Source organism: Misgurnus anguillicaudatus, chromosome 9 (assembly GCF_027580225.2).
Source record: "Misgurnus anguillicaudatus chromosome 9, ASM2758022v2, whole genome shotgun sequence".
NCBI lineage: Eukaryota > Metazoa > Chordata > Actinopteri > Cypriniformes > Cobitidae > Misgurnus > Misgurnus anguillicaudatus.
Window position 1 is genome coordinate 24,871,129 of NC_073345.2, and position 27,868 is coordinate 24,898,996.

General features: G+C 37.8%; 1 protein-coding gene across 1 annotated transcript; it reads left to right on the forward strand.

Annotated features, from left to right (window-relative positions):
* Positions 1 to 28: 28 nt before the first annotated feature.
* Positions 29 to 27,781, forward strand: tnfrsfa (tumor necrosis factor receptor superfamily, member a). The gene is made up of 10 exons (XM_055180230.2): positions 29 to 270; positions 19,396 to 19,549; positions 20,283 to 20,411; positions 22,217 to 22,328; positions 23,193 to 23,329; positions 23,457 to 23,543; positions 23,707 to 23,741; positions 23,848 to 24,147; positions 24,439 to 24,475; positions 25,971 to 27,781. The coding sequence occupies exons 1-10, from the start codon at positions 241 to 243 to the stop codon at positions 26,258 to 26,260; spliced, it is 1,311 nt and encodes a 436-aa protein (XP_055036205.2). The 5' UTR covers positions 29 to 240; the 3' UTR covers positions 26,261 to 27,781.
* The last annotated feature ends 87 nt before the right edge of the window (positions 27,782 to 27,868 follow it).

Consider the following 27,868-nt stretch of genomic DNA (forward strand, 5'->3'; position numbering starts at 1 on the left):
ACGTCATTCCGCTCCACCTCTCTTTCATCCTGATTGTGAGAGGTGAGCGAAGTGTTCACACGACGAGTGCGTCGCTTTGAGAGCGTTGCGAAAATGAGCCGCTTGTGAAAGGCCGTCAAAGTTGGATTTACTTCGATTTTGTTTTCGCTTTTTATTTCTTATTATTTTGTATTAAAACGTAGATTTCCGGAGGAGTCAACAAACAGTTGGAAACTTCATAAATCACGCCATCCTTCAAGGATGGACAAATCCACAACGATGAAAGTTACGGTAAGAAATCTGGCACTTCGTCAACGAGCGATTTAATGTAATGTTTCATTGTTAATCGATCATGTCACTCCCAGTTTTGAATGATTAAATGTTACAAAGTCGACGGCGACGTGATTTATGAAACTTGTGGAGACCTGTACGGTGATTTAATAAATCACACGGTGGATAGGAGCGCGTGCTACTGTATTCATTGGCTTTCCTCAATCGATTAAAAAAACATCTTGTCTGATTTGTCCTATTGCATTTTTAGCTGAAAAAAACTCGCATGTCTACCTAAACATAAACAATTCTAAACGGTGTTTAAAAGTTCATATTTGATATTTAGTAAGTTGCTAAACAGGTTTTGCTTTTGAGATTCCCGTCCCATTTTTATTTGTATTTATAATGATTTAAACAACGTTTACACCGTTGTTTCGTGCTGTAAGTCACATTTGTATTTTCAAAAGTATTTAACTTTATCAAAAGAGGTAATATTAAGAAAACTGTGCACCTGTAATGCCAAAAGTGCTGTCTATGTTGGCGTTTGTACTTGGTTTTGAGACAGGGGTCTTACTGTGTGATGTTATTTTCTGATTTGTTATGCTTTTAGTGACAAACCGAACAGTTTCCAGTCGTCTTCTTTCAAATGAACCTCACATTGGGAGAATTTTCTCAGTGTGGTGCCAGTGTTAAGTTTATTCCCGGTTGAAAGAGCCATTCACTGCCTCTCTATTGCTTTTTCCAGCTTTGCTCTGCCAAAAGTGCCACTATAAAAACTTTTCTCTCGCTGAATGTCGAAACTCACCTTTAAAACTTTCCCTTGAGCCTTCACATTGTGTGTTGAACTTCCAGCAGTTCACAGTTTTCCAAATCAGGGCCCTGGAAGATAATTAAGATCTGAATTTAAACTATATCACTACAATTGTGTAAACTATTCAGTGAAGTTCGCCTGTTCCTTTGAAATTGAACCCTTGACCTTTGCACTAACGCAGTGCTTAACCCATTAAGCTACAGGAGAAATTAAACCACAGAGGAAGTTTTTGGGAAAATGCATGTGTTGTTGTGTGATCTTTTGCACACACAGCAGGAGATATGTACCTTTACTTCAAGGCAAACATTATGGGCATTTAACAAAGATGGGGTTAGATGATGAGTGATGGTCATTTTAACTCTTGTAAGCTTTGATGGCAACTCATTTTCCACCATTGCCTCAGGCGAACCTTTTCTAGTTTTAAGGCTGGGAGTTATTCCATATTTGTTCATTAACATGAAAGGAATAGTTTGCAATGTAGCTGTTTATTCATGCTGTAAACTTTGCTAAGTTGTGAGTCTGCTGGAGGACTGGATGAAGATAGTTCATCCTTGCCAGCATGCATAGCTCACACATTCCTGGGCCAGTGAGAGCGGATGGGGAGGGGGGAGTTGGGGGAGGTTGGATGGAGGCGTACGGCTCCCACTGTAAACTTCCTGTCAACACAGATGGCATTGACAGGAATCAGATTTTTGTAAACTTTTCCACTCACACCCATTACCATTTTGTAAACAATCAGAGCAATGGTCCTTGTTCTTATTTTTTTTCCTCACTTTTCCTTTTGTATTTAGCGTTTTGGATATTAAAAGTTTTTCTCACACTACCTACATTTTCTACCTCCTCTTGATGCTTTTTCCCACTCAGAGTCTTTAGATCTTATCTAGTTTGCTCTCTGGGGTGTGGGCATGGACAGGAAGTGTGCGCGGTATCTCTCCGAACGACTCTCAAATCCAAACAGGACATGTGCCGCATACCTCGGGATCCACAAGAAAGACTCCAGAGCCGGGGCTTACATCCCGCTGCTTGTTAGGAGCCTTTTAAAGCCCCTTTCCACCGTCAGATGTTTATAGAATCCACATTTACAAGGAGACAGGAAAGGAGAAGATTGTCTGACGCAATTAAATGCAACACTCATTATCAGAGTACTCAGAATGGTGTGGATGTGTGGGAGCCTGTGTGTTTGCAATATCGCCAAATCTGTTTCCAAGTCTGTAGACTGCCCACAATAAACAAGCATAGTTATTTAGTCCCATTACAGTTGTTTATAGCGAGACGTGAAGCACATTTATCATGTCTTCTGAGGATTTGGGGCTATTATGCTGATGGGTAGATGATGTTTTGTGTGGTTCATCTTGAACAGTTTAAGATATTTGTCTTTTTTAATTAATCTGTTTGCAGCTTTTATGAGCTTATATTAGTTAAAAGCATACATGGCATGTTTGTAGTTTTATGCAGTACGCGCATTTTAAAAGAGCCAGTAAAGTTAAAAAGTAGATTCAAATTGTCACAAACAAAAGAAAGGGCAAGTAGTTCCTAATATAGGGTAAGACTGCTAACAATTGTTGTTTTTTTTCTTCAAATAATCTATTTATTATCTGTTTTGATTAGTCAACTAATCTCTTTTTTCGATTAATCTAGTGATTTTCTTTTTTGCTAACTTGCACATAATTAATAAGCACAACTTCTTCCATTAGTATTTTTTTTTAAATAATTTTCTTTCAACTTAGTTGAAAAATTCCCAATATAAAAAGCCAGGTTTGAAATGTAAACAACACTTTAGGGCATCATACACCATTAATGCCACATATTACTGAGTAATACACTACAAAACATACATGCATGGATATGAAAAGCAGTCAAAGTCAGTTAAGGAACGCCATCTAATACCTTAGTCTCGTTTATACAGGCGCTACAGCTCCCCCTTGTGTTTTTTAGAGAGATGTGCAATCATTGTGGTGATTTGAAATAATCGCGATGAGGTCAAACAATCGCGATGTGACAATTATTTAATCATTGTGACAGCCTAATGTCAACATCTGTAAACGAAATAAACCGGATTTAAACGTACATGCTTTATCGTCTGTACGTCGATATTAACATGACGTATCAACGCATTTCACACACACATTTTTCGTAGTCGTAACTGTGATGTTGATGTGTTGCATCATTAGTATAGACACTATATACTATATTCCCTTATCTAAATGTCCAATGGACCATGCATCAACTACCTTGATACCTTTTAAATAGGGAGATTTAAATAGAGACTGTTCAAGTCCAATTTTTTCTGCAAAATATCCTTTCTTCATGTGACATATATTGATGTATTGTTGCTTTAAAAAAGTTCAAGTTGTGGGAGTGGCATGTGAAAGGTTTTCTGAAAAGCAAAGGCAGATTAGCGTGTGGGCTTTTGGAAAGCATCTCCCTCCCTTTTTTCTTTCTTTTGCCATTTAGCTCTTCCCAGGTGAGCTGAGGCGTCTGTCAGTGCTTCATGGTTTTTCTAAAATAGGTGGCCACACCTTACAGGTCACTGCACCCATATTGAGTGACTGAATGAGAGATTTGTTACATATATTACAATGCGCCTGCTATTCAGCTACCTTTCTATTCAATGTCCATTGACTCCGGTTAAAATGCTGATAGTGAGCTTTACCACGTGTGTTTCTTCCTGTGTGTGTGTTCACACGTACCCCTATCCAGTGTCTTCAAACAATAATTACCTGTCGGTTTGACTCCAAATTGAACAGTCTGTGGTGAACCTTCGCTTCCTTGAAAACAACACCCTCTGTCCTTTATTCTTATGGCTTCTTGTCCCATAATTCCACAGGTGAACTGCAGATTGGATGACCTGCCACAGTAGCAAACGGGGCTTGAATTAGGGTGTGTGCCTAAATATAGGAAATTAGATGAGGGTGTTGTGTCTCGTGTATGGATAATGGAGGCAATAGATAATAGTGTCGTTAACAGTGTCTTTCAGATTTTACTTTTGTTTAGGTGTATTTCTGTAAAACTTTGTCTTATGTCAGGGAGTGGGGAGCAACTTTGGGCTCTATAAAAAAAACGTAAATGAAAAATGAAATGACAATGTTTTTGTAAAATTACATTTAAAACCTGGGAGTGTTTTTTAAGGGCCTGTAAATTGTTAATATTTTATAATCAAATTAATGACATGATATTCAGATCAAAGTAATAAATTACAGTTAATTTCAAATATCAATAATTGCTAAATATACCCAAATGAATATCAATAATTGCGAAAAGCATCTTAATGAAGGGTAACGCCTGTTCTTGGTAAGCATGAATTGGCAAGCCTCATTTTAAACTGCCTTATATTAAATGGCAGGGCTCCAGACTAACTTTTTTCACTAGGAGCACAGTGGCCCCCAACTGAAAATTTTAGGGGCGCAACCAGAAAATTTAGGGGCACACGCCGTAAATCAACATGCTAACCAAATATTCACATTTCTACTAATTTCCACTGTATTACTAATAAATGCTTCAATGATAGATGCAGAAAGTACAATGTGCTGTTTCAAATTCAGTGTCACATCACAAAAAAAGTTCAATTTACTGGTCTCACATGTGCGACTGGATGTAAAATTCAGTGGCACACACTCAAATTTTGGTGGCAGTCTGGAGCCCTGAATGGGGCTTTATCCCACATAACAATTTCTTTCTTATCAGTCAGGGGGTGCGTTTAAAACCATATTTTTTTAATATGTTAAAGCATTAAGTTATCTGCATTTCCTATTTTTGTTTGCGTCAAAAAGCTAGCAATAATGGGTGGATTGTCCGAAAAAAAATAAACTAGTAAATTAAAATGCTGTAGAACTAATCAGTGACGGAGGAAGAAAGTGATGGGTGGGCCTCTAAAAAGAAAAGTTCTGCACTTTGCGTGTCACTGAATGTCTCTTCAATCCAGTTTTTAATCATTATTTTTAGAGGATTTAAAATATATTTCCTATATAATTATTTACATTTTTTAGATTATCATTATCAAACATTATCATTACCACAACACGATATTACATTAAATATATGCATTTACAAACTCATGTTTCGGTAATGAGAACTAAAAAGTTGTCTAGGTACTATGACAAACAAAATTTCAACTTTTATCTGGCGAGAAAAAATAAGAACTGTTTACCTGGTAGCCATCTTGAGTGTCACAGTCAATTATGTCCCTTACAACTATTTTTTTTGAAAATGTTAGTTCATTGAGGGCTTATACAATGATTGAAAATTGTTGCGGACGATGAGAAAAATTTTCTTAAACACATTTATATTCCTTATTATTGTCTCTACATTTACCAATGATCACCAAATACCACTTGTTTCTTTACTGTAAATTTTTATAGTATAACATGCACTTAAGCTTTTTATTTTTTTAGATTTTTTAATTATAAATATTTTCATCTCAAAGAACCCAAATCCAGTCATGGACACGTTGCGGTAATGAAAATTTCCCTCTTAAATATGGAAAAACATCAAATTTGATGTCATTTAAAATCATTTGCAATGAGATGTGAAGACATGTTTGTAACTGTATGCTTATTATTTTGATACTCTTACTTTGCATTTACTTTTTTATCAAAAAGTTTCATGACACCTCATAAGTCTAATTTCGTAAGAATCACCCTTATAGCTGTAGTCCAATTGGTCAAGGGTTACGTAAGATACAGATTTGATCGCCAGGGAACACACAAGAAAGTGTCTGCCAAAAGTGTAAATAAAAATGCTAACAAACTTTAACGGTTTACGTTAAAAAATGAACATAGAAAAACAAGTCGCAAAGTGAGCATTTTAATAGTGTGCAATTGAAGCACTTCATGAACTTTACACCTAGAATTACTTTATTCTGACGTCTGAATTAATGTTCACCCTGAATGGTTAAAAGAAAGCATTCAGCAGCCCGCACTCAACCCTTTTCCCCTGTGAGTGATGAGAAAGGCATTCGCCACAAAGCCTCCGTCTAATGTGTGCTCGATGAGCTGAGGGGAGCCGATGAGTGAGGCAACTTGTGACGTTGTCCTAATGCCATTGGAGTATGTTTCTCAGGATTAAAATGCCAGTTTTCACAGCTTACATTCTACCTTTAGTGGATTCCGTTACAGCCTAGCTTAATAAAAGCAGGGTTGTTGTCGTAAACTGGCAAAATTGACGCACGTTTGTTTACCTTTGATGATGATTCGAATGGTTAAAAGATTAACAGAGAAGAATGATGCCAATTGTTACTCTCCAATAAAACCTTTTGAAACTCGTTCGACCTGTTCATGATAATCAATGGGGCTGTGGCACAAAGAATAGAGACACTGAGTCATCTCGGCTTTTAAGCTTTGATTGGAGAGGACTTTGATCGCTGACGCATAGCTGGGCTATTCACCTCCAGAAGTTTTCATGGTAGGGACAGTGAAGAAATGGAAAATATTTGCCGGTAATTAAATTTGGGAAGGAGGGGTGATAGTTGTTTTTTTTCACTTCATCTCCGCCTGTCATTGTTTGGATTCAGTTATTTTGAGTCACTTTTATAGCATTTGTTCAGCCTTGCCGAGTCATAACATTTATATTTATTTATCAAATGAAAGAGCATTTCGGCTTCAGACCAAACAATGAACACTGTATACAAAGCTATGTTTACAAGTAGGAATAGCTAGAGACGTAAACAACATAAGAGGAGTTTTATAACACTGTTAACCAGTTAAAGATTAGGGATGGGACGATAAATGCCAATACACACACTTATAATTCCTGGCTGATAACGATTCTGAATCGCACCGTTGGTATTAAGCAAAGCTTTTTCATGTACCGTATTTTTCGGTCTATAAGGCACGTTTTTTTTTTCATAACTTGGCTGGTGCTGCGTCTTATAGTCAGATGCGCCTTGTAAGTCAGTATGAATTAATTTTGACATTTATGAGGCAATAGACCACATTAACGTCTACAGCCGCGAGAGTTCGCCATATGCTGCTCCTGTATTTTTGTAATTCAGTAGATTCAGTAATGTGGAATGACAAGTATGCGAACTTCACGCTAGTTGGCTTGTTCGGTTAATTTAGCCTATTCAACCTTCCAGGTAAGTTCTGTATGCTATGATTTATCATTTAAATAACCAATATTATTACTTTAACATACAGACATCTATTCAGCCTGCTGTTCTGTCTGCTATTGTTTAGTTGAATAACTTGCCTTTCCAGATTAAATGTCTGTTCTTCGGCTTAGATTTTGTTAAATAATTTTCTAAATAAATGCAACGTTTAGTCCACTGTGACTTATATATGTTATTTCGTCTTAATGACGCTTTTTTGAATGATGCGGCTTATACTCCGGTGCGGCTTATAGTCTGGAAAGTACGGTACTATGGCTTTTGATCCGTAGGAAGTCCTTTTCAATCTAAAATAGCTGTTTGAGTCGTTTATAACATGCATTTGAAAAAGCAACACTCGTCAAACATAACGATTATACATATTCTTTATTATCATCAAAAAACATGAACATTTTTGATGAACAGCCGAACAACTGGAGATGCATGTGTAAATAGTTCTTCTTCTGTGGCCCGTATTGAGTTTCTGCACGAGAGCGCCCTCTGGCTTTTGGATGTAGTGGCATTCCACTGTAATCCATTGAGAAGCATAGCAAGAGTCATCTGCCGGTTTATCAGCCCATTTCTAGGAAAAATTGTTAAGGATCGTCAAAAAGGTTTGTCAGGTGTTTCTTTAAGATTGTGGGAGTGGCAAGAGTGTGAGATCTGGTTTGGTAAGGGTACGATTCAGTGACTTGTGAATCACACCCACTGTCAAACTTACCATCTCAAAAGAGAAAACTTTCATCGTATTTGTTTTTTCTACTATGGATGTCAGTGAATACCATCAACTGCGTGCTCCTATGAGCTTTAGGGTGTAATTTTATAATTTTATTAAGACCAAAATAACTTTATATTTTACACATATTGCGCCAAACCACAAATGCTTTCAGACAGGAAGTGGATCACTGATCTCTTTTTTTTCATTCCTCTGTTTTCTCTGGATTTTCTTTGTTTTTCTCACCCTCTTTCCTCTTTCTAAAGGGAAGTGATTTGAACAGTCCCATCTCTTCTCTATTCACCAGGCCCTGTAGTAACAGAAAGCCACAGGAAGGCCTTGCCGCCGTGGTTTCTCAAGTTATTAATATCCTCCTACGCTCACTAAGGACAGCAGACCGCCTGCCTGATCTGTCGGCGGAGGCCTTTGAAACCCTCCGTCACCTCTGCGGGGCTGGAAAGTCACACTCCCCTCATAAGAGTTTTTTGGGAGGTTTCAGATCCTTCAGGCCAAACTAGAGATGTGCAAAACAACATATTTTCAATGTGGTGGAACAGACAGCAGGAGTCTTTGTTTTTTAAAAATTTTGACTTTTGCCTGACACGGCGTCCTAAAAATACACTGTTCGTGGTGGGATGCTCAAAAACAGCAATGCAAAAGCCAAAGAATGTGTGTAGCTGTAACATGGTGATTTTTGGTTGATAAATATTAATATGTAAAAAAAAGAAAATCTTGATATAATACTAGACAGTCTCACCAATCTAGCAGTCTGTAACCGTGACCCATCCCAAATCACAAATGTGTTTGTGGTTTTAAATTATGTCACAAGTCAACTATTGGAAGACAACAATAGGTTATTAAAATATGTAGTCGAATAAGTGCAAGTGCAAGTTAGTCGTTTGCAGACATGTAGTTAGACTTGTATTTGTGTGTGTGTGTGGCCCAGCATGAATGTGAACTCCAAATGAAGCCTCCACATTGTCTGACTGTTTCCTGTGTTCCCCGAGAGGAGCCATTTACAGATTTTCACACGCTCATACCCAAGATGCTAGTTTGTGTGTTTGTGTATGCGCGTTTGCCTTTTTTAGTGTGCCTGCACATGATCTGTGTTTTAGGTAGAGCTCAAGGTTCAGTATGACTGACCGTATCATACTGTACTACATCAAAGGGAACAGCTGTGACCTCACCACAGTTTGTGTTGTTTTGAAAAGCGGTATGCGTTTTATCTTCTTGCTGCAAAAGTATCGTAAAACATCCCACTTATTGAAGTCATAGCCCGCCGCCTCACAAGTGTTGGGGATGGGTCACGTTAGGATCCAACTTATTTTTTTTGTTCTGGAAAAGTCGTCCTGTTTTATTTGTGTGCATGTCATCAGTTAAAATGTGTCAAAAAGACCCTTGAATTCTGTTCTTCGGGTTTGCCGTGTCTAACTGCTTTGGATACAAGAATGCATCTTAGAAATGTGTCACATTAAAGGGACACTCCATATGCTAATTTTTGTCACACTATTTTCATCTTGCTCAAAAATAATCAAAGTTAGATTTTATAAAGCTGGAATGGGAGTATAGTTTCTAGCCATATCGGCCTATAAAATTACTACTTTTAATTTTCTGTCAATCTTAGTACACGATGTAACTACAGAAGAGTAAATAGGAAAAATATCAAAACTCTGGTCATTTTTGAGCGCGATGCTAACGGTATAATCCAATTCAATGGATTATATAAGCTATCAGGATTTCGCGCAGAAAATTTGTTTAAGGTGGTAGGGTTGGGCTAATTACATTATCTTAAAGGAGCGTAACTACTGTAGCATGTAAATAATGCACATAAATAACGTAAGCAAGAGTCTTCATATCGAATCAACAGCCACGTGCAACCTAGCTAGCAGGTTGCTCAAACAACAAAAATCACCAGCTAACTTACTTTAAATATGCAAGAACTATAGACTAATACAATAACAGGCTTAAATAAACCCAAAACATAAGTCAAAATGTTTTGGCCGTGTGCATCCGCAATATTCTCTGAGTTGTTTTATCAACTGGCTACTAGTTATCCTTCAGTCCAGACAGTGACGAACCACGTCTTTCTCTCATTTGGCCGTGTAACGCGTGTACCCGCTCGCGAGATGCACTTGACGGCTTTTGTGCAGCAAATTTTTTTTTTTTTTTTGACGACCTAGTTAAGGCAGTAGGGTTTCCCAGCTTAGGCGGGCCGCCCTAACTGCAAAGTGCTGCGGGAAACCCTGCTATGCTAATAGTGGAACCGCCAGACCCAGAGACCGGCTGAATGGATTCCAAAATGGTAAAAATCAAATGTTTAACTTTAGGGGAGCTGGAAAATAAGCCTATTTAAAAAAAGTGGAGTGTCCCCTTTAAGGCAGGTGAGCTCAAGACTGCCTTAAATATACAGTATTTATTTCTAATACTAATAATTTTAAAATAAATAAATCAAATAAATTTAGCAAACCCACAATCTAGTCAATTGTAAAAAAATCATTTTTAAAATTAATTTTAAGTTTTGTAGATTCCTACTTTTCATTCCCTGCTTCCTGTCTTTCCTGTGTTATGCTATGAACAAAATGCTAAATGTTTTTTTTTATTTAAAAAAGTTCTCACTCTTTCTCATTTCTCTATCCTTGTGCGGTACATCCTGTTGTTATTATGCTTTAAAGACAGGGATCGGCTGATAATTGGAAGCACATGGTTCCATGAGGTTCCGGAGCGCTGGAAGTTATGAAGAGCGGTGTGTCTTCCCTTAACCGACAGCTCTGATAGGAATCATCTGTTGCGTACGAGAAAAGAAGGTCTGCCTGTCCGCCAATTCCAATAGTCACACATAAAGAAACTCACTGTACGGCACATGTAGTGCGGATGTTGTTATAATTGATCAAGCACGCACACGCAGCAGACCTGAATGACTGACAGCCTTGTTGTAGTGTAATTCAGTACAACCTGCGTAACCCCATTCTTCACTCGTGGGACATTGTGCCAACAGCATGTGCGAGTATGAAACAGATTTATAGGCAGATAAAGACGTACAGTTGGCCATTCGCATGTGGAAATGGGTTCCTTTTGAACAATGAAGGTTTCTTGTTTGTGCCTAATAGTAGAGAGCTGGCAGTGTGCGTTTGTAAATTCAATTGTTAGGTCATAGCAAAAGGAAGCCAGCACGCTTATTCAGGTCTCTTTGAACTTTGTTCGCTGTAGTTGTTTGCTGTATGACCTTATTGGCATTAAGCAGTTCATTCATAAGTGCTTGTGTGTACGCAGCTCTCCATTTACGTTTATTTTGGTGGTCAGCCAGTGAGACGAAACTCATTCATTCCTTCTGCTCCAATCATCCGTTTGCAAATAACACAACTTTTGGTTGTACTTTTGGGTAACCGCCGTGTTTTGGGGTCAGCCCTCTCTTGTTTTCCTTTTAATTATGGGTAAGACCTTGAGATCGGGTTTTTCTCAGACATATTGGCAACTCCTTTCGATGAGCGAGATCCAGCTGTTCCTTGTTTGTTTTTCTGCAACGATTTTAGCCATTTTCAGATCGTGTTCTCCAGTCATTCTGTGCATATCCAATAATTACTCGTTTGGATGGAAAAGGGCATCCCCGGCGTTTCGAACACGCCATGATGGTGTGCTGCCAGTCTGAAGTGATTGTGGGTTTGGAGTACTCTCATTGTGGAAGTGAAGGTTACCGTGCTGGTTTGCATCTTGACCACCCATTACAGGCCAAGGCTTACCGCAGACACAGCGCTGGACGCTGTGAGTGTGTGTGCAAGTTTGTGAGCATTTCCTGTTTTATTTAAGTTGATCGCTTGTCATTTCATGCTGCCTTAAAGGATGTTCTTTGAGATAAGCATATTGCTCTGATTTTAGACCTTGGAGTCCAGAGATCTTGCTGTCGTTTCCTCCTGTATAAATGGATTGCCTGGGAAAGCAGGAAAAAGCCGGTTTGCATTGAGTTTGTTCCGGTCTTATCTTTCTAAATGGTCAGGGTTATTGGTTGACCTCCGTCCCTACACCACTGTTTAATTTTTTGTCGTTGTTCACAAATAGGGCTGTGCAATATACCAAAATAGGAATATCGCAAGCATGCATACCGAGATATGCATATCGCAATAGAGCGATTTCATTTTAAAGGGGATATATCATGACAATCGGACTTTTTCCATGTTTAAGTACTATAATTGGGTCCCGAGTGCTTCTATCAACCTAGAAAATGTGAAAAAGAAGCCAGTAACTTTGTTTCTGTAAACCATTTTCTGCAAGCATGTGAAAAAAATGGTAATTGAATTTTGGCTCCCCTTGTGATGTCAGAAGGGGATCTTATTATAATAAAACAGCCCCTTAATCTGCACTATCCAACCACGACACTGCTATTTAGTGCTGAGATCAGCTCATTTGCATGTTAAAGGACACACCCAAAAACAGCATATTTTGTGCACACCTTAGTGGCAATTTTACCATACTATAATAAATTATCTATATGGTATTTGAGCTAGAACATGCGTACTCTACAGTCTACACCAAAGATTTATTTGACATCTTTAAAAAGTTGTGTGAAATGTCCTATTTAATACTTTAAAAAGTAACATATGGTCAAGGTTTTAGGTCGGATAATATATGCGAAAAATATAGTATATATGGCATGTTAGTTGGGATATACGTGCGTGTGCAATTGTGCATGATAGTGATGCTATTTATTTTTGTTTGTTTACATTGTTAAAATGTCTTATTTGTTTAATGCAGCAGTAAAAACAAGCTGTTCACATGCTGAAATATGAATGTTGTAATATTTTCCCTAAGATATAAATGTTGGGTTATAAAATTAAATTAAATAATGTAATATTATAATATTAAAATTGAATATTATAATATTTCTATAATAAATATTAAATTTTTGTATAATTAAATAGATTTTAAAAAAGAATTATCATTTCGCGTGCTATCGCATATTGCATTTTACTTTAATATCACACAGCCCTATTCACAAGTGTTTTATTAAAGCACTGATAATACAGACAATGGGGCAGGTTTAAGTAGAGCTTTCTAAGAAAAGTCAGTGCACTTTTTCTTCCCAAAAACTATTCGGACAGGAATAGTTTTCTAAACAATGGTTTAGTTATGTTTAATAACATAGTGTGTATGTCATTTCCTATTTTAATTTGGATAAAAGTTGTATATGCTGATGCAACAGTATGGGGTGGTTTCCTGGACAGGTCAGGTCTTACCTTACCTTTTTAAAACTACTTAAATGTCCTAATATAACTAAGGCATAATTCTGGATTAATCTAAACCCTGTCTGGGAATCTGCCCCTATGTATATAATGTATAAGCTGCTACTACAATGATTATATTCAGTTTTTTGATATCTGATTACTTCTCTTTGATTAAATTGGATTTGAATATTTAAACTTTTTATTTTACCTATAAACTTGCCAATAAGTTGTATAGTAATAAATTACTTTTAATTAAATTTAACTTAAGATAAAAACTTATCTTAAGATAATAACTTGTGACTTAAAAAGCCCTCTTTGCAAAATAAGATACAATTGTCTAACATTATTAACAACAAGGAAGTCACATCGTTGTTTAAGAAAGCCGACAGAAGCTGGAAAAACTACCAAAGTGCGTCAGCACATCTTTTCCCTTTTCGGTAAACAGCCAATCATTACGTCTGATTTTGTTTTGTTTGTTCATAGTTTAGTTAGGCGCTGTCAGGCTGACAAGTTAGTTCTAGTGAAAGCTGACATTCACAGTTTGTGATTCAAAGGTCAGGAATGTGCAACCAGGAAGTGATGTCACTCATCCATGCCCCCCCGTATCTCCCAATCCCTGCCTCTGCAAAGAAATCCAGACCACCTGTTTGTGAACAGACGTGTTGCTATGGAGACAGAAGCACAGAGTTTCCATAGGATTCGCACACAGGTCTAACATGCAGTTAGGAAAGTTTCTTCGACTGGTTTTTAATGAGCTCCTGGCATAGACGTTTTTCAGACGGTCTCCACTGTCATTGGTGAATGATGTCATCGACAGATTAGTGAACTTTGGCCCAGATGGACTTGCATGACGCTGTACATGTGTTAGGGGGGATAAGGGAACAGGTGTCGGACATTAAAGCGACTCTTAATTTTTCAGCTAGCTGCAAACTTTTCCTTCACCCGCTACGAACTTTGCGCGCCGTCTGGGAAAGTTCTAGACTTTGTGGAATGTGTGTGTTTGGGTGTGAGAAAGTGTGTTGTGTTGAGATCATTAATGTGACTTTTAATGCTCTGCTCGCCTGAATGGCCTCAGTGTCAGTGTGGAGTCCGAAAAATCTTTCACTCTCCATTTTTCTTTTCTTCCCAAACTCTTATGCGTCTACCCTCTCTGTCTGTCTCTCACACTCCGTCTATTGTATCTCTCTTGCTTCACTCGTTCTCTTTAGATTCCTCCACCACTTCATAGCCTGCGCTCTCTGACCCCACCTCCCGACGGCTGTGTCTAAATGGTGCAATTGTGCGTGCGTGCATGTGTGTGTGCGGACGTCTGTGGAAAGTCTGACGCGAGCGAGGAGAGAGCGCAGCTCGAGTGCGCTGCTCGATCCAGGAAACTCCCTTAGAACAACAAGGCATGGCTGATATCCAGAGACTTCCACTGGAGCCAAAGTTTGTCTCAGACTTCCCTCCAACACACACACTTTGGCTCTCACACGTACGTCGGGTTCGCCATGCAACCTCTTCTTGCAGTTTCATTGTCTTGAAGACGATTTTCACTGTCTGTAGACCCTCAGTGGCTTTCATTACCCTCAAGGCTGATCGACTTGACCTGTCTTTCAACAAGAAGACCATTGTACACTTCAGCAAGTTCCAAACATTACATCTCTAACCACAAATATGAGTCTCTCTCTTGTCTCATTTAGAGGGATGTTTGTTTATTTCAGCTTTTAAAGATTAGTTTGTCTGCAAATATGCAATTTTTACCATATTAAAAGTTGTCCAGGCTCATGGCTGTTGCCACTGTATTGCATTTCAACATATTCCCTAATACCCCTGTGCTCTGCTGTGACTTAACGCAGCTGTTCAGCTGTATTTGATACTAGTTTACAAGTTACAATCTGCTGTTACTTTGCTGTATGTTCCCGCTGGTGGCTTGTCTGTTTTAGCAACACTGTTGCTATTCTACTTGGATTGATCCGTATTGTGTTGTCATAACAGCTACAACATTTTATGTAACAGTTTATCAGCCTCAGTGCAGAAACTTGTAAACATTAAGGCATGTGAAAAGTAAGACTAAGGCAGATGCATACTACCACCATAGTACTATACTGTACTACTCTGCAGTATGCATTATGTATGTAGTGCACAGTATGCAAATGATCTGTATTTATGGAATACCCAGATGTTGGACAGATACATCCAAAATGTGCAGTATATAGTCAAAGCACACTGTATGTGATAATGTATCCCCCAATACAATGTGCTGAACTTGATCTTTAATTTGCATTAATAAATAAATTTGAAATTAATACCAGCTGCAACTTTTTGACTTGATGGGACTTTTATTGCAAGGAATTAACACATTGGAACGCAAATTGAAAAAACGCGCTTCTGGAGGTCTCGCGGCATGAATGAGGCGTTTAGGCGGCGAGTTAAAAAATTTGAACTTTGGCGGAAAAACGCGCCGCGTTAGCCAATCAGAAGCTTGCTCTAGTAGAGATGTGATTACATGAAGCAAGCGGAGTTGCAGAAGCCCCACCCAAGATGCAAATTTTCGTGTTAATGTCTCGATGACTAGAATTTCTCGCACGGCTTTTGCGCATGAATGAAACGAGTAAACTTAAAATGTTCAAGCGGCAAACTAGACGCGAATTTGACGCCTCAAACGCGACTGGTGTGAACCCAAGGTAAGACATCAGTCGTCATTTACTGTTAAATGTACGTTATAGTATTACACACAGCAACACTTAAGGCCAAAGTATGGTCCACTTTTTATGTGTAAGCAGGGGTCTGTGCTAGGGGTGTGACGAGACATTTAATCCACGAGACGAGACACGAGATTGGGTTCACGAGACAAGATTTTTACACTCTTACACATCTAGGACTGTCCCTAACAATTATTTTGCTAATTGATAATGAAGTAATTTGATATTTTTTTGTAATTAAAATACACCTACGTGAGCAATAACCTTTAAAATTACATAATAATGACGATGCAATAATAATTGGTTCACATAATGTATCACAACAAGTAAACATTACATTTAGCCTGTGTAAGAAAAACCAGCAGTATGTATTATAACACATGCCTTCAGGGGGTGCTAGCGACCCCGCTTCTTTTACTTTCACTTTAGATGCTTACTTTTAGCCAAGCAACGTTTTTAAATCTATTTAAATCTTTAATATTTGTCCAATTATTTATAACAACAATTTATGATTAACTAAATATAATAGTAAAGTTTATAATTGTTAATATTCTGGAATAAGATGTATGCAGTCTACAAATGCGACCTTCAAAGGATGCAGCCTTTTGTTTGAGAAATGGCCAGCATTTTGCCTCCATGAAAAATCTCGTGACATAATTACTTTTTTACGATACATGTTTAATCTCCGTCTTCAGAAGTGTGCGTGCATACTGTCGAGCACCGCCAGATTTTTTTAAACCACACGTACATTTTATGCATAGGTTGGGCATGCGCCTACAGTAGAATCTAGTATGTAGCCCAGGAGATGCATTGCATTTTGCAGCAAATCACGTGTCGAACGTCTGTGTATGTTTAAGAATAAGCTATAGAAATAAGCTATACTTTGCAAAGCTGTGCGTTTGACCGTAAACGTACGTTCGCGGACACGTAAAAAACAAACTATAGTCCGGGCTTTGGAGGTGTCCAATCCGCTGCCCAGTAATAGCTCCAGCTGGGGACATAGACGAGATCTAACATTCCCTAAATTGACAAATCATGGGACTGGTAGTTGGATTCCTATAACATGTTTAGTTTAAGTACAAATGTTTAGCAAATATCTTTCAACTACAGGATATATTCGTAAATATTACACAGTAATTGTTCGTTTTGTTTCACCCATTTTCTCCAATTTACTCTACTTACATTTATTTCTGCCTCTCTCAATATCACCATCAGCCATCAAAAAACTTATATCGGTCGACCACTTGTACAAACAACAGTTAAATTGGAAAATGGTTGTATTAAAAATAAGTGCTGTAGGTGCAAGAAAGCTTACCTAACATTATAAATGCACTTGTTAAGTTTACCATTGTTTTTTTAAACATCAGTGCGGTACTATAAACGATGTTCCCAGTGCTGGTCATTGGCCAGTCAGTTCACTATCTTTTGTCTTTTTGTCTCGGAGGATAATGGGAAATGTAGGCCATAGATGGAGCCAGCGGTGTCGAGTTGCCGTTAAGGTGTATGGCGGCGGTTTTGTGTGTCTGTGAGAATGTGGGACATTTGAAGTGGTGGCTCTAAAGTGTGTTGTTTAGCAGTAAATGAGGCCTTCTCATTGTGACACGCTGAAAAGAGGGAGAAGAAAGAAGGGAGGCCTCAGGGACTGAATAAAGTGCTCGTCTGAAGTTGAAGACCCTCGCTCATCATGCAGAGAGCCCATACAGAGAGCTGCTGTTGACTCCCTCACTTACACAAACCCCCCTCTATGTGATCACAGTGACCCCCAAATATCTTTCCTCCCCTTTAGTTTTGACACACAACGTGTGTGTAACTCGTCTCTACTTTCCTCTCTATCTCCCACACACATTTGTTTTCTTTGAACATCTATGAAACAGCCGTTTCCCATATGGATCTGGTCTCTGATACACGCATGTCTTTTTATTTCAAACCCTTTGGATTTTATTAGCATATGGTTTAGCTACTTGAAAGATTACGTTTAAATTTACGACAAGGTTGTTTTTGTTACTATAAATGCTTTAGGTGTCGTGATTTATTATGAGTAACGATTTTTAACATTTATTATTCTTGGTAAATTGCTTGTTTATGTAAGCAGTAACACAAGCACTAACCTAAAACAGTTACCACACAAAACAAATATTAAAGGGACCATTAGCATTGCGCTCAAAAATAACCAAAGAGTTTCTATATTTTTCCTATTTAAAACTTGACTCTTCTGTAGTTACATCATGTACTTAGACTGACACAAAATTAAAAGTTGCAATTTTTTTACTAAACTATACTTAACAAGGACTTTGCTGCCGTAACATGGCTGCAGGAGGCGCATTAATATTACGCAGTATCCGAAAATAGTCCCCTGCTATTGAAAGTTACTAAGGGGACAATTTTCGGCTGCTGCGTAATATGATTGCACCTCCTGCAGCCATGTTACAGCAGCAAAGTCCTTGATTATTACGCCAGTTTAAGAATATAGTTCTTAGTCATATCTGCCTAGAAAATCGCAACTTTTAATTTTCGGTCGGTCTTAGTACACAATCTAACTACAGAAGAGTCAAGTTTAAAATAAGAAAAATATCGAATCTCTTTGATCATTTTTAACACGATGCTAATGGTCTAATCAGATTCAATGGATTATGCTAAGCTATGCTAAAAGTGGTACCGCCAGACCCGGAGATCAGCAAAATGGATTCCAAAACGGTAAAAAAGCATTTTTTTTTTAAAGTGGAGTGTCCCTTTAAAGCAAAAATATGTATCAATGCAACTTTCATAAAGTAAAATCTAAAAGCCATCCTTCCACTTAAAAAGTAGTACCTGACTTACAAAAGCACTATTTTTAATGTTGCACAGAGTCCTGTGCAGTGATAAAAAGAATTGTTGGGTACAGCGGTCATCGTAAATAAAACACAGCTATTGACCAATCAGAATGAAGGACTGGAACTATGCATTTTGTAACTATATATAGTTCATTATACATTTACTTTTGTAACTTTTAATATAAAATGTGTTTTGCGTCATGCATTGCATTGCAGGCGTTGTGAGCTTTGTAAAGGTAGATTGTTTAGTTCTGGTCCGGGATAAGAGATTCTCTCCCACTCTTTTAATTTGCTTTGCTCTACAGATGTGCACATCAGATGGTTCGAATTAAATACTAGATTGCTCACACAAGGTCAGCTATGAGAACGCAGGATTCCTCTCTTATTGCATCTGTATTTGAAAGGGAGAGAGAGCACTAAAGCCATGTGAAAGTACAAACCTGGTGTTTCTCCTGAAGAAGCATCTTATCTTTTAATGTCAAGCGATTAGCCGCTTAAGAGGAGAAACTCTCAGTGGTGTCCTGTTACTTTAAACAATAGAGGCACAAATGTGTGAATGTGTATCTAGACGTCAAATGTCTGGCACTACTGAGCAATAACTTATATGACCATGTCGGTTGTTTAACATCACTAAATCAAACCAGGGTTTAAACCTTCTTATATATGGATGTAGGATATGGTCGGAAATTGCAAATAACTAGAAAAATCTTTGGCAAGCAGGTTTGTTATATTTGAGGAATATAACTAAACTTTGGGTTAATAAAAATATAATTTGCAAGATGTTCATAAAGGGGAAATCTCTTATCTGTTTTGTTTTTGCTCTTGTAGGTTGTTCTCTTCTGTGCTTTGAACCTTGGGATTCATGGGGCGGCAGAGATTGGGTTTATGGGAGAGCTGCAGAACCGTACAGCAAGACAGCTGAACTGTTTGGAGAACCACGAATATCCTCACAATGGCTTCTGCTGCAAGAACTGTGAAGCTGGTAAGTAAGCAGTGATGATTCTTCACTGAAGTTCACGTCAAACGATGAGAACTTACAGAAGAAAGGTCGGTACTGCAAACATAGCTCATTCAAAAATGGTAAAGAAGTAAATTAACCCATGACATTTCTTTAATCTGCATTATTTTATAATCCACAGTCAAAAACTACAGTTTTCAAAATCATTTTGTAGTTTTGTATGAGAAATTAAGATGAAAAATGTAATTGTAGTTAATTGACAATTCCATTTTATATACTCTTGAATTTTAAAGGAAAACACCCCATTTTTTTAAATATTTTACTATCTTACATCAACTTGCCTATCTTTTTTCAATGCATGCACTTTTTATCTGTGTACAGCGCTTCGTGAATGTGTTAGCATTTAGCCTAGCCCCATTCATTCCTATGGCTCTTAACAAAAGTTTTATTTTGTTCCACCATGCTTACTCGTGTAACTGCTCATGTAACAGTCTTTTAATAAGGAAAACATGGAAGTGTTTGGTGGCTTCTAAATTCATCCCTGTTTGGATCCTAAGGAATGAATGGGGCTAGGCTAAATGCTGACACATTCACAAGGCACTGTACAAAGATTAAAAGTGCATGCATTGAAAAAAATGGGTATTTATTAATTCGTCTAAGTTGTGGTAAAAACATAGTGAAATATTGAAAAACAATGGTGTTTTCCTTTAACATGTCCCATGAAATTTGTTTAACACACTGTCTTTTCTGTTTGCAGGCACTTATGTGAGTGAGAAGTGTACTACGAATCAGGAGAAGGGCACATGTACCCCATGTAAGACGGGCACGTATGCTGAACACCCTACGGGCATGGAGCAGTGTCTGCAGTGCAGCCAGTGCCACAGAGGTAATGCTCTTAAAAATTAACTCTGGTTATTGCTTACAAAGTGCCAGTCCTGGGGTCTCATTTATTGGGATCTTTAAAAAAAAAACAAATTTGACGAGATTAGGCTTACAGGGTGGGATTTGAGGATGATTCATGTATGCACACTTGCAGGTGATCTGTGATTTAGGGGACGTTGCTTTGTTTTATAAGTCTTCATATTTTTTGGTTTTTGTACGCATGTAGACTTTTAGTAAGGATCTTAAGCACAGTTTTATAAATGAGACCTCTGATGTTTAAGGCGTACGTTACCCAACAATGAAACTTGCTCTAATGCCGTTTCAAATCTGTATAAAATTATTGCATTTGCAGAACACAAATCAAATATTTAGCATCCGTGTTTTATTGTCCAAGTTGCTTTTTCTTAGTGAATGTGAATGGGGAGCTGTATTCACCGTTCGCATTCATTGTACAGATATTATTTTGTGTTTTGTATACCCATTAGAACGAGTAAATTATGACAATTTTACCCAAGTGCCTACTGTAGTCTGTCTCTGGCACTTGGAGATCCATCCAAAATCCAAAGTTTTCCAGTAGACAGCCATCTTTAGTCTGCATTGGATCTTAAGAGAAGCAGAGCACTTAGGAATGTACAATTTATACAAATGAGTAATAGGACACCCATGGTCTTCGCCTTGCTGGTAAGGCAATAGCGCATCATAGTGACTACTGGACAAAAACAATTAACTTCGGTAAAAGAAATTACAGTAGACTAGACAAAACAAGCGTTCATGAATGATATAAACTGATTACGTGTTCTTAGCTTTTGAAAATTCACTCTCCTTTACGAAAGACGGAAAAACTATGATCCGCACATTGAAGTCATCACAGAAAGCTTCACTGTGACGGCCCGTTCTCCAGCAAAGCTATTTAGTCTGTATCTGGTTACTACGAAATCAAAGCCATTCATTTAGTTTCTGTTTATTTTGATTGGACAGACCCGTTCACCATTTATTAAACTATTTGATTTACCTAAACACTTAGCCTCTCTCCCACAAGATTGTCCGCGGATCCAAATTCTGTTGTAAACACCACAAACCCGCATAAACAAAATCTCGCCCACCCGTTTAGACAATAAGGCTCCCATAGGATTCACTTGAGGATGGGGACATAAGCAGAGGGCCCCTGAATAGAGCCGAGTCTAATGTTTCCCGTGCCGGACACATCACTCCTGGGAATCTGATCTCCTAACGTTACACGGCCTAGGTGTGGCCCCACTCCTGTGTTCTTTCTTTAGAGTTTGCGAATGTGCGTATTTACCCGTGTATGCGCCTTTGCAGTGATTATGTGTGTGGATGTTTTATGATGACTGGGTGTGTCTGCGTCAGGTGGTGTCTTGTTCAGTTTCTGTGTTGTTTGTGGCATGAGGAGGGGCAATGAATCACATCCAATTTAGCCCTTTTGCATGCTGAGTCACAGAGGTGTGAGAGTTAAGACCTCTTTTTAGCTAATATTAGCAATTTAACATTGTTATTGTTTTTTCTGGAATCTGATCTAGATTAAATCAGGAATCTGACCTAAGCATTCAGTCACACATTAAATCATTATTTATTCTGAATTAATTTTTAATATATAACTAGAGTTTTTCCTTTCAGATGTGCATTGCAACTGTTTTTGATTTATTTAATTAATAATGATTTGGTGTAAAATAGTCTGGATCAGCTTATTCACGCATGCTTTAGTCTTTCAGTTTCTCAGTTGCTTTTGTCCAACTTCTCATTCATTCACCCATTTCTCCTCACTTATCTCTTCTTCTCTTCTCATTTCAGATCAGATTGTGGTTGCAGAGTGCACCAGCATGAGCAACACCAAATGTGAATGCAAGCCTGGTTTTTACTGCTTGCCGGACGAGCCATGCGAAGTGTGCAAGAAATGCATCAGGTGAGTTCTGCAATACGCCGTTCCCATTGACCGACAAATCGGACACTCCCATTTGCAGTCCTCTTAAAGGGACGTTCCACTTTTGATTTTTACCGTTTTGGAATTCATTCAGCTGATCTCCGGGTCTGGCGCTAGCACTTTTAGCATAGATTAGCAAAATACATTGAATCTGATTAGACCATTAGCATCACGCTAAAAAACCCCCAAAGAGTTTTGATATTTTTCCCAATTTAAAACTTGACTCTTCTGTAGTTACATCGTGTACTAAGACCCACAGAAAATTAAAAGTTGTGATTTTCTAGACAGATATGGCGTAATAATCAAGGACTTTGCTGATGTAACATGACTGCAGCAGGCGTAGTGATATTACACACTGCCTGAAAATAGTCCCCTTGGTTACTTATAATAGCAGGGGACTATTTTCGGGCAGTGTATAATATCACTACGCCTGCTGCAGTCATGTTACATCAGCAAAGTCCTTGATTATTACGCCAGAATGAGAGTATAGTTCCTAGCCATATCAGCGCGATGCTAATGGTCTAATCAGATTCAATGGATTATGCTAAGCTATGTTAAAAGTGCTAGCGCCAGACCCGGAGATCAGCTGAATTGATTCCAAAACGGTAAGTTTCAAATGTTTAACTCTAGGAGAGCTGGAAAATTAGCATATTTTCAAAAAAAAGTGGAGTGTCCCTTTAATTTTTAAGCCCCCCACCTTAGATCAGCCAATGACTCAGATTCCCTGTCCACTGAATCACCCCCTCGGGCTTTCAACGTGCTATTCATAATAACAGTCATTTAAAAACTCCTATTTAAAGTCTTCGGGTTAACACCCTTCACATCCTTTTGTCTTTGGTTTTGCAGGTGCAAAGATGATGAGGAAGTAGTCAGCCCGTGCACAGCCACGTCCAACGCAAAGTGCAGGAGACGGACTTCGGATCCAACGGAAGAACCATCAGGCCAGCCAACGCCTGCCAGTGACAGTGGGCCTATAGTTGCAGGCAAGCACTTGTGTTTTAGTAATGCATATAAATGAAACATAATATAAGTGCCCATATCATTAATAAATACATTTAGATAGTAGCTACAGAACCGAAGGATTAAATTTGTTGTTCGGGTTTTCTTTAGTTGTTGTTGTAACGTTGCTGATCTTGGTGCTTCTGGTCGTGCTAATACTTGGGTTTTTCTGGAAAAAGCGCCAACGTAGACAAAGTGGTATGTCAGAAATATTTTTCTTATATTTGAGATAAATGGACATCAATCTGTATAAGACATTTCAAAACCTTTAAGCATATTTTTGTAAGAAAATGTTTTTACAAAAAATTCCTATTCGAATAGTATTAAAATATAAATGTCATTTATGTCATCTTTGTTTCAGAAACTGCTGATTTGAATGAGGTGAAGGTTCCAATTGTAAGTGTCATGCTGTGCCATATTAAATTTTATTAGTTTTTTTTATTTTACGCTATAAACGTTCAGCTATAATCGTGTGATTTTAATCATTTGCTTTTAACATCAGGATGTTCGGTGCCCAAAATCTGAAGAGGAGCAAGAGAACAGCCGCAATGCTGGACTAGAGAGAACGGAGGTGGAACGTCCAGAGTCCCGCCCCTTGTTGTCTCAAGAAACCCAGGAAACGAGCAAGAGCATGCCCGTGGAAGATGATGATCGGGGATTGGGCGACAGCTTGCCAAACACGACCAGCTCTTCCCAAACGAGCCTGTCTGCCATCCCTCTTAACATGTGTAACGGGGACTCACCTCAGCCAAGCCCTCCAGCCCAAAGACAGCCAATGAGGGAAACAGAGACGTGTTCACAGGTTAGTAAGAATAAGGTCCTTTCATACTGTGCATTCACGTCAGACGCGAATGAAGCGAATAAATCACAATATCGAGACACAATATCGGGGCGATCGAGACATTTGGCTTCACTTTTCAGGGCTTCTGCCTCATTCACGCGAATCATGCCACAGGATGTCTATCGCATCTTTGCATTGACTTAACATGTAAATGGCTCGTGCTGAACGCTTCATTGACGTCTGGCGTGAATGCACCCATACAGTATAAATGGCGAAATGCAGCATACTAATTGATGTTTTGTTTATCTGTAGGATGATGGTCCACTCAGGAAGCTTGTTCCTCTTCTTGGTAAGATACAATATTTTCATTTAGAGACTTTACAAACAATTCAAAATCACATTAACCAAAGTTAAATCGAAGTACACTGCCAGAAGAAAAATTTTAAAATGGTCCTAGCTGTCACTAGGGGCAGCACCCCTCAAAAAGGTCCTAATATGTACCATTTAGGTACAGATATGTATACATTTGGTACCAAAATGTACCTTTAAGGTACTAATACACACTCTTTACGTGCAAAGGTTTATTTTTTAAAGGGGAACCACTCCAGTTCACTGCAAAAAAATTACTTTCTTACTCAGTAAAAATATAAAAAAAATCTTAAATGGAGATGTATTGTCTTGATGAGCAAATTGACTAAGAAAATAAATAATAAGTTTTTAGACAAAAAATAGCTAATTTAAAGTGAATTTGTTCTTAAAACAAGGAAAAATAACTGCCAATGGGGTGAGAAAAAAAAAAATCTTGAAATAAGTTTACCTTTTTTTTAAACACTTAATTCAAGCTAAATTTTCTCACCCCATTGGCAGATATTTTGCTTGTTTTGGGCACATATTCACTTAAATTGTATATTATTTTTGTCTAAACCTACACATTTTCTTGTGTCATTTTGCTCATCAAGAAAATATTTTAGATATTTTTACTGGAAACAAGATAAAAAAATGAATTTTATTACTGAGTATTTTTGTCTTGTTTTCAGTACAAATATCTAAAAATTCTTAAATAAAGATGTATTTTCTTGAGCAAAATGACCTAAGATAATAACTCTAGTTTTTGGACTAAAATATAAAATGTAAGCAAAAAATTTCATTGGCAGATTTTTTTGATTTGTTTTAAGCTTAGTTTATATTTTTTGTCTAAAACTAGACTTATTTTCCTAGGTGATTTTGCTCATCAAGAAAATACATTTTAATTTAAGAATTTTTAGATATTTTTACTGAAAACAAGACAAAAATATAGAAAGTCAGAAAGAAGTTAGAAAAAAATCTGCCAATGGAATAAGACATTTTTTCTTGAATTTACTTATTATAAGAAAAATTCAGCAAAAAATGTCTTATTCCATTGGCAGATTATTTTTTTTTTTGCTTTTTTAAAGCACAAATTCACTTACATTTGATATGTTTTGACTAAAAACTAGAGTTATTTTCTAAGGTCATTTCATTTGCTCATCAAGAAAATAGATCTTGATTTAAGAATTTTTAGATATTTTTACTGAAATCAAGACAAAAATACTATGAATTTATTTTTTTTAAATCATTTTTTGCAGTGTAAGGACCTTTTTATTTGACATTGTACAACACAGCAAAAGTTTTTGGTTTCTTTTTTGTCATTTCATGACTGAATCCAATTATGTGATTTAGGAGCCACAGACCACCTAGCTTAATCTTAAATGAATATTACATTTTTAATTTCACATAAGAAATCCAAAGCTTCCTGATTCACAATTAATTTCCAGTGCATATTCCATTAAACAAATTTTAACGTTTCATCGCTCTGGCTTTAACAGGCGAGGAGGAGTCTCTAAGGAAGAGCTTCGACCTTTTCGACGCCCTTGACGTGCGGATCCTCAACAAGTTCTTCCGTAGCATCGGCGTGAGCGACAACTCGATCAAGATGGCCGAGACTCAGAATCCCGAAGACAAAGTCTACAACCTTCTGCAAGTTTGGATGCAGAAGGAGGGGCTTCGAGCAGACATCAACACCTTACTTCAATCTCTGCTGGACATGAATCAGAGATATTCAGCGGAACAAATAGTCTCTAAAGCTTTAGAGAAAGGCTTTTACAGATGCGAGTGATGACTTTATAACCGTTAAAAAACCTCTTGGTCTCGTGGCATGATCTTCCTGTAATGAAGCTCCAGTGCCAACCTTTCTCTAGCTGCTCTCTAGCAGTGGGTTTTAAAGCCAACACTGGACACCTTTGAGGATTTACACTGGCTAACAGAAGAGGGCGCTGTGCATGCTAGAAGTATTTGGTGCCTTTTAGCCCTCAGGCTTTTAAACTACAGGTTGGTCCAAAAGCCAACATGCTTTTGGTTTATGCCAAATGTTCAAGTTTATATGAGTTAGTGTAAATAGTTTGACGCTGTTGTGTGCTGTATTGTGACCAATAATTGTCATATATCAAGCACAATATGTTGTCTTTACACTACATGCCCTAATTCACTTCTGTTGTTAAGTACAAACCTTGTCAATTGATACAGGGTTACAAAAAAACACTTCATGACTGCAGACGACTCAGTAGTGGAATAATTCAAACGTACACGTTTTGCAATGTAAGGTTTCATTTAAATGCATCATGGTTGTTACAGAAAATATTGTTTTCCTCCGTCCCGTGTCATTTGGTGAAAGTTGGATTCCAAAAACTGTTCTTATTCTGCTTCGTGTGTGGCAACGATGGCATCTTTCCTTATTTATGTTTTAAATAAGTGACATATTTATTTATATTTTGTAATTGCATATTATTTATACCTGTTAACTCTCAAGTGTTTTAAAACATTTATCGTGACTGAGAGATGTTCACTCCTCCGGCTCTTTTCAATCAGATTCTGGATGAGATTCAGTGACGCCACACAGAGTTCGTCTGTAGCTAAGACATTTCTACATTTGTCCTTTTTTTACTGTGTCCTACCACGCGGACACACGTGATGAGTTTTGTACCACGGTCAGTATCACGCTTGCAACCGCTTCCGCAGGTCGAATTCAGGCGTTTCAAAGTTCGGCCCGTCTTCCCTTGTTTTATGGGCGTTAGTGCACAGGTACGTGTTTATAGTTAAAAGATGAAGGAAGTGTATACTCATCCAAACTACTTGCAGTTGGCATCGTTTGCCTAGGATGTACATAGTTTAGTCAAGAAAGGAAACTAATAGATATATATTTATAGAAACCCCATGTGCACAGCTTAATGAAGTAGAGACTGCCTAAACACAGAAGGAACAAATTTACATTTAAATAAAATACATAGGGTCACTAAAGTTATAATTCATAAATGTCTGACTGAGCTACAAAACTGTGTAGCTTTATGAAAGTGTATGAAATATGGCCTTTTAGATATATTTTCAGTGTTCAGAAACGCTGATCTCAGATCAGCTCCGCTTAAACAGGTTTACATGAGTTAACATGGAAAGCTGAGGTGCACTGGCACAATGTCTCCCCCTCTTGTTTGATAATGAAATTGTAGAGCTGTCGTACAGTGCCGGCACTGCACCGATTGACGTAGAAGTAAATAGCAAGAGAAAAACTGCATCAGTTTCAAGGGACTTTCTTTCTGTTCTGGCAATCACATGTTTTATTCCTTTGCACTGAATTTAACATTAACTCTTTTTTTAAAAGTAGGTGCAGGATTTTTTCCCTTCTCTGTTAAAGAGAATTTTTAGTTTTATACTTTTTTTTTTAAAATTGAAT

Excerpts from the sequence above, each read along its gene's own strand:
- tnfrsfa (XM_055180230.2), top strand. The coding sequence starts at position 241 with ATGGACAAATCCACAACGATGAAAGTTACG. Across the intron at positions 23,742-23,847 it reads ATGAGGTGAAGGTTCCAATT|GATGTTCGGTGCCCAAAATC; the intron begins GTAAGTGTCATG and ends TTTTAACATCAG. Across the intron at positions 24,476-25,970 it reads GAAGCTTGTTCCTCTTCTTG|GCGAGGAGGAGTCTCTAAGG; the intron begins GTAAGATACAAT and ends TGGCTTTAACAG.